We start from the raw sequence: 19,776 nt of genomic DNA, 5'->3' as shown, positions 1-19,776 counted from the left end.
TGTAGGGATTGACCTTTCATTGGGGGAGGGGGGCCAAATTCTAGATTTCTGAAGGATTTTTATTTGAAATCCACTTGTCTTTCACTCAAGGACAAAGCAGAAATGAATGCAACTTGCCAGTTTTTATCTTCAGGTTCTGGGGGGTGTGCCTCTGAACTACAACTCAGCCAGTTACTAATGGACTGCATCTTTTGGCTGTTGCTGAGACAGCTGCCTGGTTTCACCAAGGCTGAAAGGAAGGCACAAGATGTTTAACAAAAATAGCTCAAATCTACAAGCTGCTGTGTCCCCACAGCCTATTATTTTATCCTGCTGCTTTTAAATACAACTCCTGTGAGTTTGGGATACTGTAGGAGTGAAAAAGTACCCCTGATACATGCAGTGAAATAATCCAGCAAGAATAGAGGTTATTCTGCTGTTTTGCAGGTATGCTTCCCGAATATCTAAGATGGGCTCTGCTGGGGTTCAAAGTAACAGCAGAAGCAGATTAGAGCATTTGTGACAATATACACAGACTGAAAAATAATAACTCAAATAGTAAAAAGATGAAGAAATCCAACTTAAGATATATTTGTTGTATACACAATTGAAGCACTGTTGTCTTTACTTAGGAACTTTACTGATTTCCTTAGTGCCATTATTTTGCAAGAATTACCCATTACTATTATTGCAAACACTGAAATTAAGCTGAAGTTACACTGGGTGACATCCAGTGGAAGTTCATACAATTTCAACCTGCACAATGGATTTTTTTCTTCCTCCCTGTAGCCATTTGTGTGACCCCAAAATCTGCTTCTTAGGTCTGGGGGAATTCCCAGAGCACATTTTGGGGCTTTATGGAAGTCTACCCAGATGAGGAAAGGAAAGCGCCATTGTACAGCTTGACATTTGTTTCACAATCAAGCAAAATGTCTGCCAATGAATTTAAGAGATGCACAAACTGAAGAAATGCTGGAGTAATTATATTTGTTATCATTTGTATTATCTCTTCCTTTTCTACTACATGTCACATCTACTAAATTTACTAAGAAAACACTGCAAAAAGTTATATACACTTTGTGAATGTACAGAAGACAAAACGTTTTGTTGTGTAAAATTTTATTTTCTTACTTTACTATATTGACAATTTTATGCACAAATATTTTAGAGTAAAAATAGAAAATAATTGTTTTATGTAAAATTCAACACAAAAGAAATACATAATTAGCAGAATATGTGTCCTTAAAGAGTAAAAATGTATGCAAAACCCCTCCATTTTACAAAAAATTGGGAATATACCTTCTATATTTTTCTTCTGACAGCCACACAATGCTATTTGACATACAATAATCCATACCTTACTGAAGACCTCAATTAGATTGTCCCCACAATAAATCTGACAAGTATGTACTGTTTTTAAAACACATCAGTACACTATACATGGGGAAAATATTACAAGAAGTGCAGCAAACTTACAAAGGAAGTATAATGAAATTTTAAAATTCAGAAAACAAATCGAATGTATATATAATAAAAGGCCATGTGCCATGTTTACTAATATGGCTTATTCTGTTATGTGCAATTATGTGCATAGCTGAGAGTACATTTATGACAGCATTAATATATGTAATTTGTGGTCACCCTTGTCTACCCCAAGGTTTACAGGCTGCCTTCTTTTACAGGGAAAAATTAGATTCCTGTACACTTCAAACACATCTTAAAGAGATGCATATGAACTAGTAATGTAAGTTATGTTGCTTGTCTTCCTTAGCACTACATAAAATGTCCAAACCCATATTTTTAGGAATGCAGCTTATCTCCCCTTCTCCTCCCACCGCAGCTATGGACTAATGGCTCCAGCGATGCATAGGAGAGTTCAAAGTCTTGATATATAATTAAAGTGGGGTTTTCCTCTTACCATCATTATCATTCAGACTTTGAGAGAAAACATATTCTTAACCAGCTTGACTAACAGCATAAAATATTAGTGTAACTTAAACTGCAATCCTGTAATGTTAAATAAAAGTCCCACAGGAGTCAATGGACTTAATCAGCTGACCATCAGAAACATTAAATGTCACCCAAAGGTTTAAACACTTTCTTTGCCTAATGATGTTTAAATACCAGAATATCTTCTATGTTTCTAAGCAGTCTGAAAATAAGCAAATGAGTTGAGCTGTAACTACAGCTACAATCTTGCATCCCCAGGACTAAGCTACATTTTATGTTCAGTGCTTTTTACTGTAAGCCTGTTTTTCAACTCTGAGTGATTTGCTCTTACAGATGAAGGCCCTCTGTTTAACATCTGCACTTTCACTGATTGTTAAGTGAAACCACAACTTCAAACAAGTTTGTTCTTTTAATTGTGATGATTCAACAAAAAGCCTACATTAAGAACAAAGGGATATTTATACCAAAGGAAAGAAAAACAGCATAAGCTTATCTAGATTTAATTTGGTTATCTTTTTAAAAATGTTATCAAATTAATTAACTATGAGTGATACACACCCTTTTCTTTCCAAAGCATCATAACAACAGCTTGGAAATTTAAGTAATTTAAAGAAAACTATTTTTCTGTATCTTAATACAGAGGTCTATATAACATTGGGAAGTCAAACTCCTTTTCTTATCAATTTACCTGCAGATTACATTTTATTTCTCAACAGGAAGGGGCTTCTCTCTGTGATTAACTTAAGTCTTCAGTTCAAAGTCAGCTACACTGCAAGTATAAGCAGAATCAGCTATAATACTCTGCAGTGTAGATTAAAACAAAGCAAAACCTATTCTTTGGATGAGAGACAGCATTTCAAGTTTTTAATCTCGTAATAGGAAAAATGTGGAAAACCTTTTGGTGCCAGACATTAAGCTTAGCAATGTCTCTCAAAATAGTTAAGCACTTTCCCTCAAATACACGTTATCTACATATTTTATCAAAATACTCATAATTGGTTTTTGACCTTGCTAGACTTAAATTTGGATTTCTCTTCAGCAGTGACCTCCCAATTCTGCCTATAGTACACTTCTTTTGTGATGAGAAATCATCTTAGGAGCATGGTACTTTTCAGTGTGTTTTTTACAGCCTGACATGCTTAGATAATGAGCATGGTTAAGAGAAGCTGCCTTACCTCTGGAAATACATTACTTTCAATTTGGTAGCTTAGAAACAGAAGTGCAGCGAACTAAATTCAAAATATTGACAGGTTTACATTGTGTAAATATACTTCAATTTCTCGAAACGCTGGACAAATTGTGAGTATGGCATAACATGGCACCAACCAATTTTGAGCTCTCTTACTGATCCAGCAACTTGTCACATCATGTCTGTCTTCATGCTGAAGAATCTGGAGTGCCTTTCACATACATGAAATATATACCTTTACGTGAAAAAAATCCAAATTTATGGGAGTCTCAGTTCTCCGTAGAAAAACCATGCATCATATTGAACTGCCAAGGAATGAAGTAGCTCCCATTTTAGGACCAGAAACTGCTCAATATACAAGAAAGGCCTCATGCTCCCAAGCTTTTAGGTCCTGGTACTTAGTTATCTTTTTCTGTTTGCAGAGATGCCGTAGCCAGTGCAACTGCTGTGACGGGTTGTGCAATACCATGGAGTTGCATCTTTGCCAGTTTCTTTTGTTCACACTCTGTGACCAACCGGTTCAACTCTGCTGCACTGTACCCAATGAGAGTCTTCAAGTCACAGACAAATTTGTATACAAATCTCTTGCCTTGCACTTTGCAGATCATGTCTCCATCATAGTAATACCTTCATTTAGAAAAAAGGGAACAAAAAGTCCTTGAAAAAGTAACTGATGATAACTAACACGGATGATAACTATAATATTTGATAAAAGCTGCCTTTCTAACTTAAAGCATGCCCCTTGCCTCACATCTAACAAGATTTCCAAGGTGGCAAAATATAAGGATGACTTTGGAGACCAGCACAAACTTATTTTCCTTTTGTAGGCCCTGAATTACAGTGCAACTTCAACTGTTTGAGAATGTCTATCTGCATGGAGGTTTCAGATGGACACATGAGCCTACTTTTTATCACTTAGAGAAAGCGAGTCAGTGCAAATGAGTCTTCTGATACATGCAGCCTTGCATACTTGTTTGTTCAATTTAACCTATGCAGCAGAAATAATCTACTTTGCTGTCGCTTTATGCATGAAACTGGATCGTGTGGAGTTCAACACCACTGAATGCAAAACAGAATCACCATGCTTGTGATAGGACAACATGGATATACATTCAGGAGATGGGCTGCATGTACATTGTCATTATAGTTTTGTGGAAAATAATAATGTGTATTCACCATTGGAAGCTGAGGGATTATGGGTTTGTTTCAAACTTTCAACAGCTAGACATATAGCCTTATTATATTGAGTAGCAACCAATAGTTAAATTTTGCCTTCAGCTGACTTTCCTAGAGTATTTAGCTGGCTATAAAGCACAGTTAATATATGTGACAGCATGCAGTTAATTAAAGTTAATAGTTCACTGAAGTCCACACATTCAGAAGGCGAAGCCACTTTAAGGTACAGGTGAAACATGAAAAATTAGAATATCATGGAAAAGTTCATTTATTTCAGTAATTCAACTTAAAATGTGAAACTAATAGATGAGATAGACTCATGACATGCAAAGCGAGATATGTCAAGCCTTTATTCATTATAATTGTGATGATCATGGTGTACAGCTGATGAAAACCCCAAATACACGATCTCAGAAAATTAGAATATTAAATGAAATCAACAAAACAAGGATTGCAGATAGAACAATATTGGACCTCTGAAAAGGAGAAGCATGCATATGTATTCAGTACAGTGGTACCTCGGGTTAAGTATGCTTCAGGTTAAGAACTCCGCTTAAGAACAGAAATCGTGCTCTGGCGGCACAGCGGCAGCAGGAGGTCCCATTAGCTAAAGTGGTGCTTCAGGTTAAGTACGCTTCAGGTTAAGAATGGACCTCTGGAACGAATTAAGTACTTAACCCAAGGTACCACTGTACTTGGTTTGGGCCCCTTTTGCATCAATTACTGCCTCAGCGCGGTGTGGCATGGATGCTATCAGCTTGTGGCACTGCTGAGGTGTTATGGAAGACCAGGATGCTTCAATAGCAGCCTTCAGCTCTTCTGCATTGCTCGGTCTCATGTCTCTCATCTTTCTCTTGGCAATGCCCCATAGATTCTCTATGGGGTTCAGGTCAGGCGAGTTTGTGGGCCAATCAAGCACAGTAATCCCATGGGCATTGAACTAGGTTTTGGTAGTTTTGGCAGTATGGGTATGTGCCAAGTCCTGCTGGAAAATGAAGTCAGCATCCCCATAAAGCTCATCTGAGGAAGGATGCATGAAGTGCTCCAGAATCTCCTGGTAGACAGCTGCATTGACTGGACTTAATGAAGCACAGTGGACCAACACCAGCACGGCTCCCCAAATCAACATAGACTGTGGAAACTTCACACTGGAATTCAAGCATCTGGCATTGTGTGCCTACCCATTCTTCCTCCTGACTCTGGGTCCTTGGTTTCCAAATGAGATGCAAAAGTTGCTCTCATCAGAAAAGAGGACTTGGGACCACTGAGAAACAGACCCGTTCTTCTTTTCTTCTTCTTTAGCCCAGGTACGCTTCTGGTGTCGTTTCTTGTTCAGGAGTGGCTTGACAAGAGGAATACGACATTTGAAGCCCATCTCCAGGATTCGTCTGTGTGGTGGCTCTTGATGCACTAACACCAGCCTCAGTCCACTCCTTGTGAAAGTCCCCAACACGTTTGAATGGTCCTTTCCTGACAATCCTCTCCAGTCATCCCTGCTGCTTGTGCACCTTTTTCTTCCACACTTTCCCCTTCCGCATAACTTTCCATTAATGTGCTTTGATACAGCACTTTGGGAACATCCATCTTCTTCTGCAATTACCTTTTGAGGCTTTCCCTCCTTATGGAGGATCTCAATGATGGTTTTCTGCACAACTGTCGGGTCAGCAGCCTTTCCCATGATTGTGATTCCTACTGAACCAGACTGAGAGACCATTTAAAGGCTCAGGAACCCTTTGCAGATGTTATGGATTGAGTACTGCACCTTTTCACAATATTCTAATTTTCTGAGTTTGTGAATTTGGGGTTTTCATCAGCTGTACACCATAATCATCACAATTATAACAAATAAAGGCTTGACATATCTCGCTTTGCATGTCATGAGTCTATCTCATATATTAGTTTCACCTTTTAAGTTGAATTACTGAAATAAATGAACTTTTCCACAATATTCTAATTTTTCAAGTTTCACCTGTATTGTCTAAATAAGTATGATGAGCAGTATTCAATTTAATTAATTAATTTATCTAATTTACTATTCTTAATAAACTGACACTGGACTTATGACAGACAAAAGGAAGTACTTCTTCACATAATGCATAGTTAACAAAGAATTCGCTACCACAGGATGTGGATATGGCCATTAAAGTTTAAAAGGGAATTAGAAAATTCATGGAATGCAAATGGAACCAGAATATTCAAAAGCAGTGTACCTTAGAATACCACATGCCAGGGACAAACAACAGGAAAGCCATCACCTTCATGCTCTGTTAAGTTCCATGTGCAACTGGGGGTTACTGTTAGAATCAGACTCTGATCTAATCCAGTATAAGCAGTTCTTATGTTCTTAACTTACCGTAAAGCACGGCTGAGTTTCTCATAGTTCATAGTAGGCTTATTTTTACGTTGTCCCCATTTCTGTGCAACTAGCTCTGGTTGATTTAGTTTGAACTCTCCTTCATCGCCAACCCATGAAATGCAGTCTCGAGCATCTTTGTCTGTCAGAAGCTCAAGCAAAAATTGCCAGAGTTGGATCTGGCCATTGTTTCCTATTGAGAATGAAATAAAATGCAAATGTAAAACCATGTTTTTCATCTTCTTATGAGCCTCACTTGTGAAATAGACTAAAATGTTTTAAGTGAATAAGCTTTTCAGTAAGCTAAACTCCTTGGGGTAAGAAATTAAACATAAAATATATTCAAGATATAGTAAATATCCTGTCTGATTAAAAAAAAATAACTTGAAAGCTTGCTTACATTGTGTTCCATTTTAATGGGTCCTATTGCCCTACTATTGTAGAAAAATTACCCTTAACCTGAAGCAAATCTGCAATCAATACACTGGTGTATTAAAAACCTCATATCCCAACCTTATTAAAAAATTAGCTTTATGGAATTTGTACTTTTCATTAATGTAAATTTTAAAATCTATTTTTGTTTTGTCTATTCTCTCTGTTGCAGAAGATGGGCATTATTTTACCTACCAGCTATGAAATCATTATTTTTTCTGTCTTGGTGGTTCTCCCTCCAAGAGTCTTCAGGTTGAGATAAATTATTTTAATTTAAATAGGAACTTTGCTCATTCAAATAAAACTGACCCTTGTTCTTCTAAGATTCTACATTATGTTCTTCTAACAAATTCTACAGCACTATGTACGGACTGGAGTATTCATACTATATGGATACTTAAAATCTTTTTGTTTTAGTTAAAAGAAAATACCTGTTCTGTTCCCAGGTGAACTTCTATCTTCTCCAGAAATCCTTGGTGCTCTCTGCACTTTTGCTGTCTTTGCACTGCTGTTGATGACTTTAATAGTGGTTGGAGTAGCGGGCTGTACAGATGCTGGAATAATCTGCACAGCTACAGAGAAAACATGTGATTACCGATAAGATTAAAAATGGGTGTAAGGTGCATAAGCAGAAATTCCCATGTCAGACACCAAGACACAGGAACAGCCCAAGATATTACAGACAATTGACATGGAATATAATCATGAGCTAGTTAAAGAACAGAGGAACATGTAATAAAATATTACAAATGCTGGAGAATTTACATTATGAGATCATTTTCTTAAACTTTAGCTCCAGTAATCTGCACTATACAGATGAAGGGATATTTTAATAATATTTTCTCTGAAGAGTATACAAACAGCTTTATTCAGCCATTATATAACCAAAGACCAGATAACGTCCAACAGCATTATCAATAAGTCATCTGAAAAATGGTGTCATTGCCTGGCACTTGGAAATAAACATTTGTGATGGAGTTATTTCCCTACTGAAATATGTCTGGAACACAAAAGTATTTTCATTTTTTATTAGTTACAATGCTGCATCAGAAACAGTGATTTTTGGCACAGCAAGTCTTTCAACTGGGCTGCATAACTAGGGAAACCAATCTCTGTATAATTAAAGAGTTTGTATTACACACTAAATGAATTTCTGAGTTGTGAAGTAGTGACTGCTTGTCAACTAGTCTGTAGAGGGGGAACCTTTGACTCATGAGCCAAATTACAGTAGGCCCACCTAGGTTCGTAATTGGGCTCATAAAGCTGGTATCCCAAAGCCATGGCCACCTGCCTCATACAAAAGCTACTCAAGAGTCTGCAGACTCCAGCTTATCCCAAATGAAGTTAAGACAGTATCAATAAGCAAGCTTCTTTCAGCAAGTATCGTTCTCTGCAACCCAGCTTCAGTTCAAGTCTATTTGGAAGGAGGAGAGAGATAACTATAAAGATATGTATATGTGCCACAGCATATAATTTATTACCATAGAGCAGGCATGTCCAACAGTTTGATCACGATCTACTGGTCGATCCTTGTCAACAACTTGGTCTCCCCCAAAAAAGCAAGCTCAACAACTCTGGTCCATCCTCCAATGACAATGGGTAGATCACTGCCAGTTTTTTTATACTGTGAGTAGATCGCACTCTCTTGGGAGTTGGACGTGCCTGCCATAGAGTATTCCTAAAAAAATCTGGTTCTTTCTGCAGACCGCTGAGCCTCCATGGAGGCACTCTTAAGAGTGTGCTCCTGATTCTTTCCTTTGAAACAGGGTCACCTGATATCATGTTGATGGTCAGGTGATGTGATAGTAGGCAGCCCCAGTCACCTGTCTAAGTGTCCAGTGGAGGATGGGGGAGCATAGCATCTGGCCTGCCAGCCAAATCCTATTCCCCACCCCAGTCTATACTATCATTTTTGTATTTTTATTGAAAAGCTTGAGGACTCTGCCACCACAAATCTGAAGTATGCATCAATGTTACCCCAAATTTTGTGACTACTCTAATTATGCAAATACCTTTGATTTTGCATGTACAGTCGTACCTTGGTCATCGAACGGAATCCATTCCGGAAGTCCGTTCAACTTTTGAAAACCAATGCATGGCTTCCAATTGGCTGCAGAAGCCGCGTCGGACGTTCAGGTTCCAAAGAACGTTTGCAAACCGGAACACTCACTTGTGGGTCTGCAGCGTTCGGGAGCCAAAACATTCAAGTCGCAAGGTGTTCGACAACCAAGGTACGACTGTATTCTGCTTCTGCTAGCCAAGAGAAGCAAACAGGTGAGCTTGATACTGAAGCTTCTGTACCTTTTGTAGTGCCACTTCAATAAAACTTTTGTTGCTCCTCTTTATTTGCTCCCAAACTATGAAATAACTATCCAAAGTGTTTTCCAATAAAAGTAAAGAACGGTGGGTGAAAGCACCATAGAAATAATAACCTTACCAAACTAGCTCTGCCCAGGAGGACAGACCTTATTAGTTACTCTCTGCTCCCAAATTGTTTGCACTCTCTTTTTAAAGTATCCCATGAGAAACACCAGTAAGCTGCTGCTAGATAATCCAGGAATAATTTAATATTGAACTACTGCTCAATTTTAAAGCCCCACAGCAATGCGAACACACCTCACAGTAGATCTCCTGGTTCACTGGTCAGGTGCCAGTTCGAATGCCAGTGCCATTGCGAATGCACCATTAGAGACAAATCTTTAAAAGGTTAAAGATCAGCTTCCAAGTTCAAGCATTTTTATATAGACTATGATATGACTGTCTTAAAAATACTATTTCTTTAAAACAAAATCATAGAATGACAACTTACGTTGATCAATAGTAACTGTAGCTATTTCTCCAGAGTGTTCTTGGCTAGCCAGCACATCTGGATATACAAGAAAAATATTAAATACTAAACTTTGGCAACATTTTCACTTGAAAAAATGAGGAAAGAACCAAGGAAAGTGCTAATTTTATGAAGAATATAAGAATTAGGAACATGCTTGAAGTCTAAAGCCATGCAGGGAAAGGAAAAAAAGAAATACACATCTATAATATTTATAATGTTATTAGATTTATAGGCAATTCTGTATTTCACATTTCTTTCATATCTGGTAATTTTTAGTAATCACCTTCTGTTGCCTCATATATATATATATTAACTAAAAGAGGGATAGGAAGTATAGAAGCACTTAGATTCTAATAGAGATTGAAGAATGATTTAAATCTTACTTTAAATTATCAGTAACTATTCTCCTGGTGCTAAGAATATTTGCATCTTGAGAAAACTAAACTGCTATAGTGTTTAAATTATACGTGTCTAGAAGCTGATACATACAGAACCCTTACAATTTGCATTGTGCTATGTGTACAGAGCCCCAAAGTGTCAGTAGCATTTTTAGTCATAGTGACTGAATGCATACATTACTTGATAACTAGGACTGCCATGATATAGACTTTTTATTTAAAAACTTTTATTTAAAAAAAAATCAAACAATATACTTGTTATGAAAACTCACATACATTTTCGAAGAAGTTCCAGGTGGCTCCAAAGGATTTCTCCCCGAGGGACCCTCTGGAAGAAGTCCTCTTGACTGAGGCTGCACAACTCTCTCCCAGGAATGCTAAGAGTATTGAGATCTATGTCTGTCATGCTGAACTCCTTCATCACCCATACCACCCAGTGCAGTACCTGGTCAGTTGACCACTGTACTGGATCTAGGAAAGAAGAGAAATATTCTACTTATTTTTCCCAATGTTGCAACAGGCTATGTTAGACCATCATCAGCATGCATTCAAACAAAATATTCTTAAAATGAACATAAAAGCCCAACAGATGGCAGGTTCATGCAGCTGAAGCAATAATAAAGAAAAGGAATTCTGGTATATTATCTATGAAAATCTTACTTTCCAACTACTTTCAGATCTATACTTAGCTAAGTATCAAGTTTTCAGAAAATAGCTTTATTATGACAACCATTTTCAGAGACATAGTGGTAACTCATGGACTTGTGTAGTCTTTTTTCAAAGATCCATGACTACATCATTAAGTTGAACATATAAATTTATGGAGATGACTGATAGCTGCTAACTTCAGATGTCACAACAAAGCGCTTCCAACTGCTTCAGTCTCCCCTTTCCATGCGAAAGGAGGAAAATGCAAAGCTTCTTGGCAAGGTTTTGAACAAATTGCCATTCCTCTTTATGTCCGAATATACGAAAATATATTTTATTCTATCCACGGTTGGTCAACACACCAGGATCTGAAGCCAGTTTGATCCTGGTTTGTCTGAACTAGGTGTCACTGGAATAAACTACAATATCACATATTCAGATGTAGTTAAACCCTAAATAGTAACATTAATCTTTCAAACTTCCTCCCCTTCTATATATAGGAAGAAAGGATAGTAAACAACCCCAAGTCTCACACTTGCTTATCCTTGAAATGGTAAACTAAGATTTAGTTTTACATCTGAACCAGACTGCCAAGTCAATCCAGCTCTCTACTAGTGCTGTCTACTCTGAATGACATAAACTATCCAGTGCTTCAGTGATTGATTGATTGATTGATTGATTACTAAATTTGTTCACCACCATTCATCTGAAGATCACAGGGCAGTTCACAACATAAAAATGGTAACACAAAATACAAATCAAACAAAAACAAACAAATAACCATGCTCCCACAAACATTTAAAAGGCCATAGAATGTTAATCAGCTAAACATCTCGTTATAACGAAATGTTTTCACCTGGTGCCTAAAGATATGTAATGAAGGTGCCAGAGAAGCCTCCCTAGGGAGAGCATTCCACAAACAAGGAGCCATGGCAGAAAAGTTCCGCTCTCGTTTTCTGACCCTCCAGACCTCTCGTGGAGGAGGCACACAAAGAAGGGCCTCAGATGATGATCGCAGGGTCCAAACCAATCTCTCAAATGTTTAGCTACTACAGTTTGACAATTAGAAAATAATTACATTTTCATAGCTTGTTCCCCCTCCCTGAACTACTGCATACACCAGAGAAAATGCAAACCTAAACCTCAGCACAAGAGGTTATGAATTCCCCCTGCTTATATGGCATTCCCTTGGCAATGATGCTGAACTGACAACATGAAACGTTCACAGTAGAAACTGAAATGTGCACCATATTTATTCAACATCACTTTGTCATTATTACAAATCAGACATCTAAGCAGAGCTATCTGCAAATGGAGGGGGAGATAGAGAAAAGAACCACAAAGATATACATGTGCCATTGTATATAATTTATTACCATAGGGTATTCCTAGACGTTCCTGCTCTTTTCGGTAGCCTTCTAATGCTGCAGCCCAACGAGTTACTTGTTCAGATGTTTCATCAGAGATGGTGGTAATATGTTTCGTTCCATCCAGTGTTATCACTTGAGCTTCTTCAACAAGGTGTGCCTCAGTTTCCGTATGGTGGGCATCTGGGTCAATCACGACCTCAACAGTTTCTACTGGCTTTATAATTTCAAGGATGTTTAACTTTGGTTCTATTCCTGTACAGAGAAAAATAATTGAGAAGACACATGCAAAATGTAATCTACACAAAGTAGAACAGAACAGATTAATTGTGTTCTAATTCAATACAATGTAAGGAACAATATATTTTTTTAAAATTTGCTTCATACTGTTCTGATAAAAAGTTAACTATACTGTCCTGAGAAAGGTCATAGCCTCTCTTTATCTTCCACAATTATAAGATACAGTTTCCTTCCTTAGTCATGGTGCTGTTTTATAACTTTTTATCTGTTTTTATTATATTTTGCACATTGCCTTGGAACATATGTAGAAGGCAATTAATAAACAACAGCAATCATATGTTAACCAGAGAGTAAATAATTTTATTTCAGAGTCCTTTTAAAAATTAAATCTTTATAAATGTCATTTTAACTTCAATTTTAAAGGCTTCATTCCAATACTGTGTCATCACTTTAACATTTAAAATTCTAAAAAACGCCGTTCATAAATATTTTGTGAAATACAAACTCTGAATTCCCAGCTCACCAACTTTTACTGTATCTCATTTTCTACCCACAAACTCCCAATATCTACTTTGACCATATAGTTTCATCATTTAAAAAATCATATGCAGGTCATTTAAAAAATCATATGCAGGTCATTTAAAAAATCATATGCATCAACATCTATATAATCAATAAGCTGTGCAAAAGCATTTGCAAGTCTACAAAGTCCTTCAAATCACTAAAAGGAAACCGATTTTCCAGATTAATCATTCTTACCTGCTCACTGACATGTATTACTATGAAAGTTTACCCTGTGCAGTAAGTTCACAATAACTAAGCTGTAATGTGTGTATTTATATCCAACCATTGAGAAATAATATTTGAACAGAAAAAAGAACAGGTATTTGAACAGAAAAAACGATTACTGTAGGTCAATAACAAGGGCTGCATACCAACCCTGCCACTAAATAGTACTGTTTTTAGCATACATTTCCACCAGATGCAGGAAACATCATAAATCTACATAATTAGTTTTTTACCTTGCCTTGATATTACTTGGACACTAAGCTGCACTGTTCCATCTGTCTTGACACCTTGATCAAAAAGACTACGATCTGGATCCAGCTTGATAAATAGAAATTCAAAAAAAAGGTAGTCAACTTATTATTATATTATGAGTTTGTTCACAACAATCAGGACAGGACAGTTGATGGGAGAACACCCTCGGGAGGGATTTTCCAGGTGGATAAGTCTCCAAGGTTGTCTTCAGTGGCTTTCCTCTCTCCTGGAATCCTTCCCACACATCTGATAGGTTACCTTAATGGTATGTAGATATATCACATGCCCTTAACATACAGCACTTTTGAAACTAGTGTTGAACATGCATCAAAGATACGATCTCCAGACTACAATAGCCTTGTTTTGGGAGGCCTATTGAACACAACTGGAGGTATGCTCTGCAATATCTTTGACCATGCTTAGTTCTAGACTGCTCAATTAATATGTCTGAGGATATGGCCTGTGTGTTTCCAGTTAGCCATTTCTTTCCTGCTCCTCAAACACACACATATTATTTAACATTATATATCAATTATCCATATAAAATTATATGGGGGAAATTGCAATGTTTTATTTTACAGGCAGTGGCTAATTTTGTCTCCTGAGAGACTATGTGTTTTCAAAGCAAAGACAGGACTCGCCTTTCAAAACAGTTATTTAGGATAAACCAGTCTCTTTGCAGCTCTACCCTGCCCTCTAGCATGTATCACCTAAAAGGCAGGCCAGCTTACTTGTTATACAGGTAATTGAGCATTCCCATATTTGCTTATAAACCTGAATCTATTTTGTTTTCCTGAGCAAATTGTAGCTTGAATATGTTTATCTGGTTAGAACGAACTTACTCAGAAACTTTGATCATTCTAAACAAAAGTCTCAGTTGTTAAAAAATATGCTAGATATGATACAGAGGAAAAGTTTTGTTGAGTTAAATGAAAAGGTGGCCACGTATCTATGTCCATTTAACTCTTGACTGATGTGCATCCCCTGGTAGAGATTATTACTGTATTTTTCGCCCCATAAGACGCACCTGAACATAAGACGCACCTAGTTTTTAGAGGAGGAAAGGGGGAAAGCCCTGTTTTTTTTGAGGATCAGCTGAAAGTGGTACAGCTTTTATTGCAAAGGGGAAAGCCCTGCTTTTTGAGGATCAGCTGAAAGTGGTGCAGCTTTTTTTGCAAAGGGAAAAGCCCTGCTTTTTTGAGGATCAGCTGAAAGTGGTGCAGCTTTTATTGCAAAGGGGAAAGCCCTGCTTTTTTGAAGATCAGCTGAAAGTGGTGCAGCTTTTTTTTGCAAAGAGGAAAAGCCCCGTTTTTATGGGGTCCAACTCACAGTTCTGCAGCTTCTAGTCCTACAGCCATTTCTAGTTTCCAGACAGATAATCTAATCAGCCAGTCACAAGTCGCTGGGGAAACAAACAGCCTTCCTCTGCATTCAACAATGGAGGCCTGGGCAAGGGGCGGGGCTGGAAAGAGAGCCTTATCTCTCTCCCCTATTACTTGCTGAACAGCTGTTCAGCGACTTCCTTTCAATACCCCCTTCAAAAGCAGGATCTAATTTTGGCCCCTAGGCAATTGGCTCCAGGGACCATGCATTTGCTCCATACGACACACAGACATTTCCCCTTACTTTTTAGGAGGGAAAAAGTGCATCTTATGGAGCAAAAAATACGGTATATTCTATGCAATGTGTTCCAATCAAGATTGATAAATATATGTAAGAATAAAACCTAATAGAAAATGTACACAGAAGATCAAACGAGTCCTACTCAGTATAGGCCATCCTTTCTATTAAAACTTTTAATTGTAATGGTTTTGCTATACCTGTATATCCTGTAGGCAGATTTCATGTGCTTCCAAAGAACACTGAAGTCTTGGTTCCAGTAGTTTCTTAAGATTTCCAACCGGTTCATTGATATCAATAGCCTGACTCACAAATTCTGCAGTGGTGTAAGTTTGCTCAACAATGCTGAAACAAAAGAGTTTAAAAGGGGTCTTGTATTTGAACAAAAACTACTGTTACAATGTGCTAGTGCTAAACATTCCAGTAAGAGACCTAAACCTCATTTGGAAAGTTTTAAAATGGAACAACTTTTGAGTACATATCTGAAGCTGGATTTGAACTCCCTTAACTGCTCTGTGTGTTTTTCTGTAGTAATCTGAACTTGCACTGAACTAAAAATGCATTGGGACATAGAAACCATGATTTTAATGGGGAGTGGGAAGAATCTTACTGTTGATGCAAAGTTGCAATGACATCTAGGTCATTGTCATATCTGAATACTACCTGACTAATCATGCAATTAATGAAAAAATCCTAGGAATCTGCTTATTTTTTAGCAGAGTACAACTGGGATCAAGATAATAGCTATGTAACAAAGATACACAAATGGAAAGATATCAAGGGAACTGCAAGACATATATCACAAAGATTCCACAGGTTATAAGGAAACAGGCCAAGGACCAAAAACTAATGGCAGCGATTAAGCAGGGTAAAGCCCCTAAACCTGACTTACAATTAATTGTATTTTAAGGTAAAGAAGTATACCCATTAAGAAAAATATAGGCAGTATAACTGTAGGGAGGGAGAAGCATCTGTCCATCTTTTCCCCCTCCAATCTTTGCACACAAGCTTGTGAAACAGAAATATTATGCACAGATATCTTGCAGTTTTTATAGAAACATGAATGCAGTAAATGTTTTCTTAATTAAAAAAAAACCAGTTTGGTTTCTGCTATATGAAAACATCTAATCGCTATACAGCTGGAAAAAAGAAAGGAACAGAAAATGCTTTTAAAGTTGTGATTATTTATGCTCAGAGACTTCCAGAAGTTAATTTTTTTTGGCCCTTGGTCAAGTGGAGAAATTAGCTCAGTGGAGTAAGTATTGAGACTTAATCTCATATGGAGTATGTTAAATGAGCAGGAGTTTTCAAATGAAAATTCCTCGTTTGGCTTCTTTTGGTGAAAGAAGAAAAAGTTTCTATCAGAAATAAAGGAAGTAGAAAATGGAGAAAAAGCAAACAGCAACTTGTTATCTGATCTTCAACATACTTGAATTTTTCCACAGTGGGTGAATTTTAACGTATAGAACCCAACGTAAGAAAAAAGATTTGGGTTACTAAAAAACAGCTAGATACTTTCTGTGGCCTCTTTATTGCAACATTCTATGCCAGGGGGGCTAATCTGATTGAGCCCAAGGGCTGCATTCACCCTTTGCCAACCTTCCATGGGCCACATGCCAGTGATGAAGGTGGCCACCCAACACTCTCACATGAACATACAAGCATGCACAAACGCCCCCCCCCAACAGCTCAAGATGGGTATTACTGCTCCTCCCTGCTCATTAATGAACATCTGATGACTGGGGAGAGGTGATGTGCATCAATATCAGGGTGCTGGATTTAAATATTTGCCTTCCCAGAAATGTCTGTATTAACTTTTGATACCAAATTCAGTGGGTTTGGGCAGAAAAATTTGCTTGGGTGGATACATCAGGCCCCCACAAACAGCAGATTAGCCACTGCTGTTCTACTGCATGGGTAGGCAAACTAAGGCCCGGGGGCCGGATGTGGCCCAATCGCCTTCTAAATCCAGCCCACGGACGGTCCGGGAATCAGCGTTTTTTTTACATGAGTAGAATGTGTGCTTTTATTTAAAATGCATCTCTGGGTTATTTGTGGGGCATAGGGATTCGTTCATTTTTCCCCCTTCAAAATATAGTCTGGCCCCCCACAAGGTCTGAGGGACAGTGGATTGGCCCACGCTGAAAAAGTATGCTGTCCCCTGTTCTACTGCAACGCTCTAAACTGGATTTACAGTAAACACTCAGCTCTCTTTCCTGAATTTGAAATGCAGCTCCAAAACAGCAACAACAACAGCAATACATGTGTGCATTCTGTGGATTCAACCTATATACCTTTCTTCAGTGCACTCTTGTTTCTCTGTTCCATCAATTTCTATTTCTATCAGTTCTTCTGCTTCTCTTTTAGTCATGGCTGAAATGTTTCAAGAGGCAACCTGCAAAATAAAGCGTCTGTTTGTTTTTACACATTACATACAAATAGAAATAACAGGTTCAAAATAAGTACACTTTATTCATTCATTTACTTTTCACTTGAAAATACAATCTATTGGTCTAGTGGGGTTTCTGCATAGGTGGTTTAGGGCACAATCCAAAGCCTAAATATAGAGCAAGATTTCAACTGGGTGCTGAGCTAATGGTTAAGACCACTAATATATCAAAATAACATTGTCATTAAAATTATTCTGATGTTTGGTAGCGTGTGGATTCATATCCTTTTTTAAAAAATAATGGCTTATACAGTATAAAACAGATGTCGTTTTTAAAATATTGCTTTTTCAACTTGCTGTAAATCTCAAATGCTGGCTAATCATTTGTTTCCTTTCATATTTCCATTCCTCTGCTGAATTCAGAGGCAGGACATGCAACTTATGAATTATGAGTAATGTCTAGAAGTCAGCTTGAAGCAGTTTCTGTCTGAAACACTGAAGCAATGCACTATTTATCATTCAACTTTATATTATTAACTTTGCCACAGCTGGATGTTTCTCCAAAGAGAACTGGAAAATATAACTTTCAAGAAGCTGAGGACTTTCAAGATGTTATTTCATTTAATATAAATTGCTGCCAGATTTGGGGAAATGATCACAATATGATTGAAATATAGCTAAAGTGGTAAAAACCTTCACACTTCAGGGCAAGAACACAGATATTCTTAATAAAGTAAGCAATTTGTTTCTAGTTATGCACACTGCTGTAACTGTCACTTGAAAACAAAAACAAAACACTATGATTATTTGGACAATCTCTTCCTGTAGTCACATAATCATGGTTCCAAAGTAAACATAATGATGTCAAACTAAGGTATTGCTTTAAAGAAAGTAAAAACATCCCAATGTTAAAAAACACCAACAGGGAAGTAAGTTCCTGTTTTAATTGTGGAACACTTTTCGAAGTGTGTATACACTAGTGCATACAGAACTGCACCAGGGCAAACGGGATGTTGTATACTTCATAGTAGTATATTAGCCACTGATCAATATATTTTCATTCGTTCCAAAAATAAAAATATTGCATCTCAGCAGGTACCAATACTGCCTGCTTCACTTAATGTAACAAAACATCTATGAAGAGACCTAATCCTAGAAACGTGGAGTTGGAAGGGAGCCTAAGGATCATCTAGTTCATCCCCCTGCAATGCAGGAATATGTAGTTGTCCCGTACATTATCATGCTCCAACCGAGCTACATGATCTCCTGATCTAATCTATGGTACCATTTATTTGCATATTAAGGCACGCACAGAATAACCCTCGCCGTCGCATGTACACACTTCAGATACACATGGAGAGAGAGAGATGGATGGAGTTGTTGTGATGTTCCTTCGCTTTGAAATAACCCCTCCGACGTTTGACAGGAGGCCGAACAACGACTGAGATGACCCCGCCAGGTTACACGGACTGAGCGAGGCGGCGGGAAGGGTCCAGAAATGTCCGCCGGATCCTCCCGCCGCCGCCGCAGGGCCCGTCTCTTTCCCAGGGGAGGCGAAGGCGGTCTTGGACTCCGGCGGCCTCTTCCATGGCGGGTGACGAGCAGGGCGAGCGGGGACGGGGGTGTCTCTCTTTCCCGCCCCGCCGTTTGAGAGGAGGAGGAGGAGAGGAAAGAGCGCCGCCGCGGTGGCGATGGCGCCGAGGAGGCCCTTGAGGCGCGCAGGGCTCCATCCCGCCTCAGCCCAGGCCTTCCTCTCCCTTCCGCCCACGGCGGCGCCTCCTTGTTGTTTGAACTCGGAACGGAAATGAGGCTCGCGCCGCGCGGGGTAGAAAACGGAAACAAAACACAAGAAGCGAGGAAGCCACGAGACCCCCCCTTCCCCCCCGGATACAGCGCGAGGCGCTTCCCTTCCTCCCCCCCTCCCTTTCCAGCCGCGCGCCCCGAAGTCTCGCGCCTCAGGACTTACCAGCCGCCGCCGCCACCTCAGCCTCCGTCACAAAAACAAAACAAAACGCAAAACCCCGCTAACCCGCCAAAGCAAGCGGAGCAGCGTCCGCCGCTTCCCCTCCCCGCGCCTTTTTTTTTAAATAAAAAAAAAACTTTCCAGCCGCGACGGCTGGATTAGCCCCACCGGAGCCCCTCACGCCGCCCCTGCGGGAAGAAG

The 19,776-nt window shown here is 38.7% G+C and overlaps 1 protein-coding gene across 3 annotated transcripts; it reads right to left on the bottom strand.

Annotated features, from left to right (window-relative positions):
- Positions 1-1,566: 1,566 nt before the first annotated feature.
- Positions 1,567-19,664, bottom strand: GABPA (GA binding protein transcription factor subunit alpha). Of its 3 annotated transcripts, none has more exons than XM_033146872.1 (10): positions 19,579-19,664; positions 17,518-17,618; positions 15,424-15,568; positions 13,585-13,669; positions 12,332-12,577; positions 10,584-10,778; positions 9,889-9,945; positions 7,511-7,651; positions 6,648-6,840; positions 1,567-3,745 (listed from the first exon to the last, which is right to left on the bottom strand). In XM_033146872.1, the coding sequence occupies exons 2-10, from the start codon at positions 17,592-17,594 to the stop codon at positions 3,517-3,519; spliced, it is 1,368 nt and encodes a 455-aa protein (XP_033002763.1). In that variant the 5' UTR covers positions 17,595-17,618; positions 19,579-19,664; the 3' UTR covers positions 1,567-3,516. The 3 variants fall into 3 exon arrangements, with proteins under 3 accessions (XP_033002763.1, XP_033002764.1, XP_033002765.1); XM_033146873.1 differs by lacking the exon at positions 19,579-19,664 and adding an exon at positions 18,955-18,977; XM_033146874.1 differs by lacking the exons at positions 9,889-9,945; positions 10,584-10,778.
- Between the last annotated feature and the right edge of the window lie 112 nt (positions 19,665-19,776).

The sequence above is a fragment of the Lacerta agilis genome, chromosome 4, assembly GCF_009819535.1.
Source record: "Lacerta agilis isolate rLacAgi1 chromosome 4, rLacAgi1.pri, whole genome shotgun sequence".
In the NCBI taxonomy this organism is placed as follows: domain Eukaryota; kingdom Metazoa; phylum Chordata; class Lepidosauria; order Squamata; family Lacertidae; genus Lacerta; species Lacerta agilis.
Note: the sequence above shows the minus strand (reverse complement) of the source record. Positions and strands in the feature narration are given on the sequence as shown.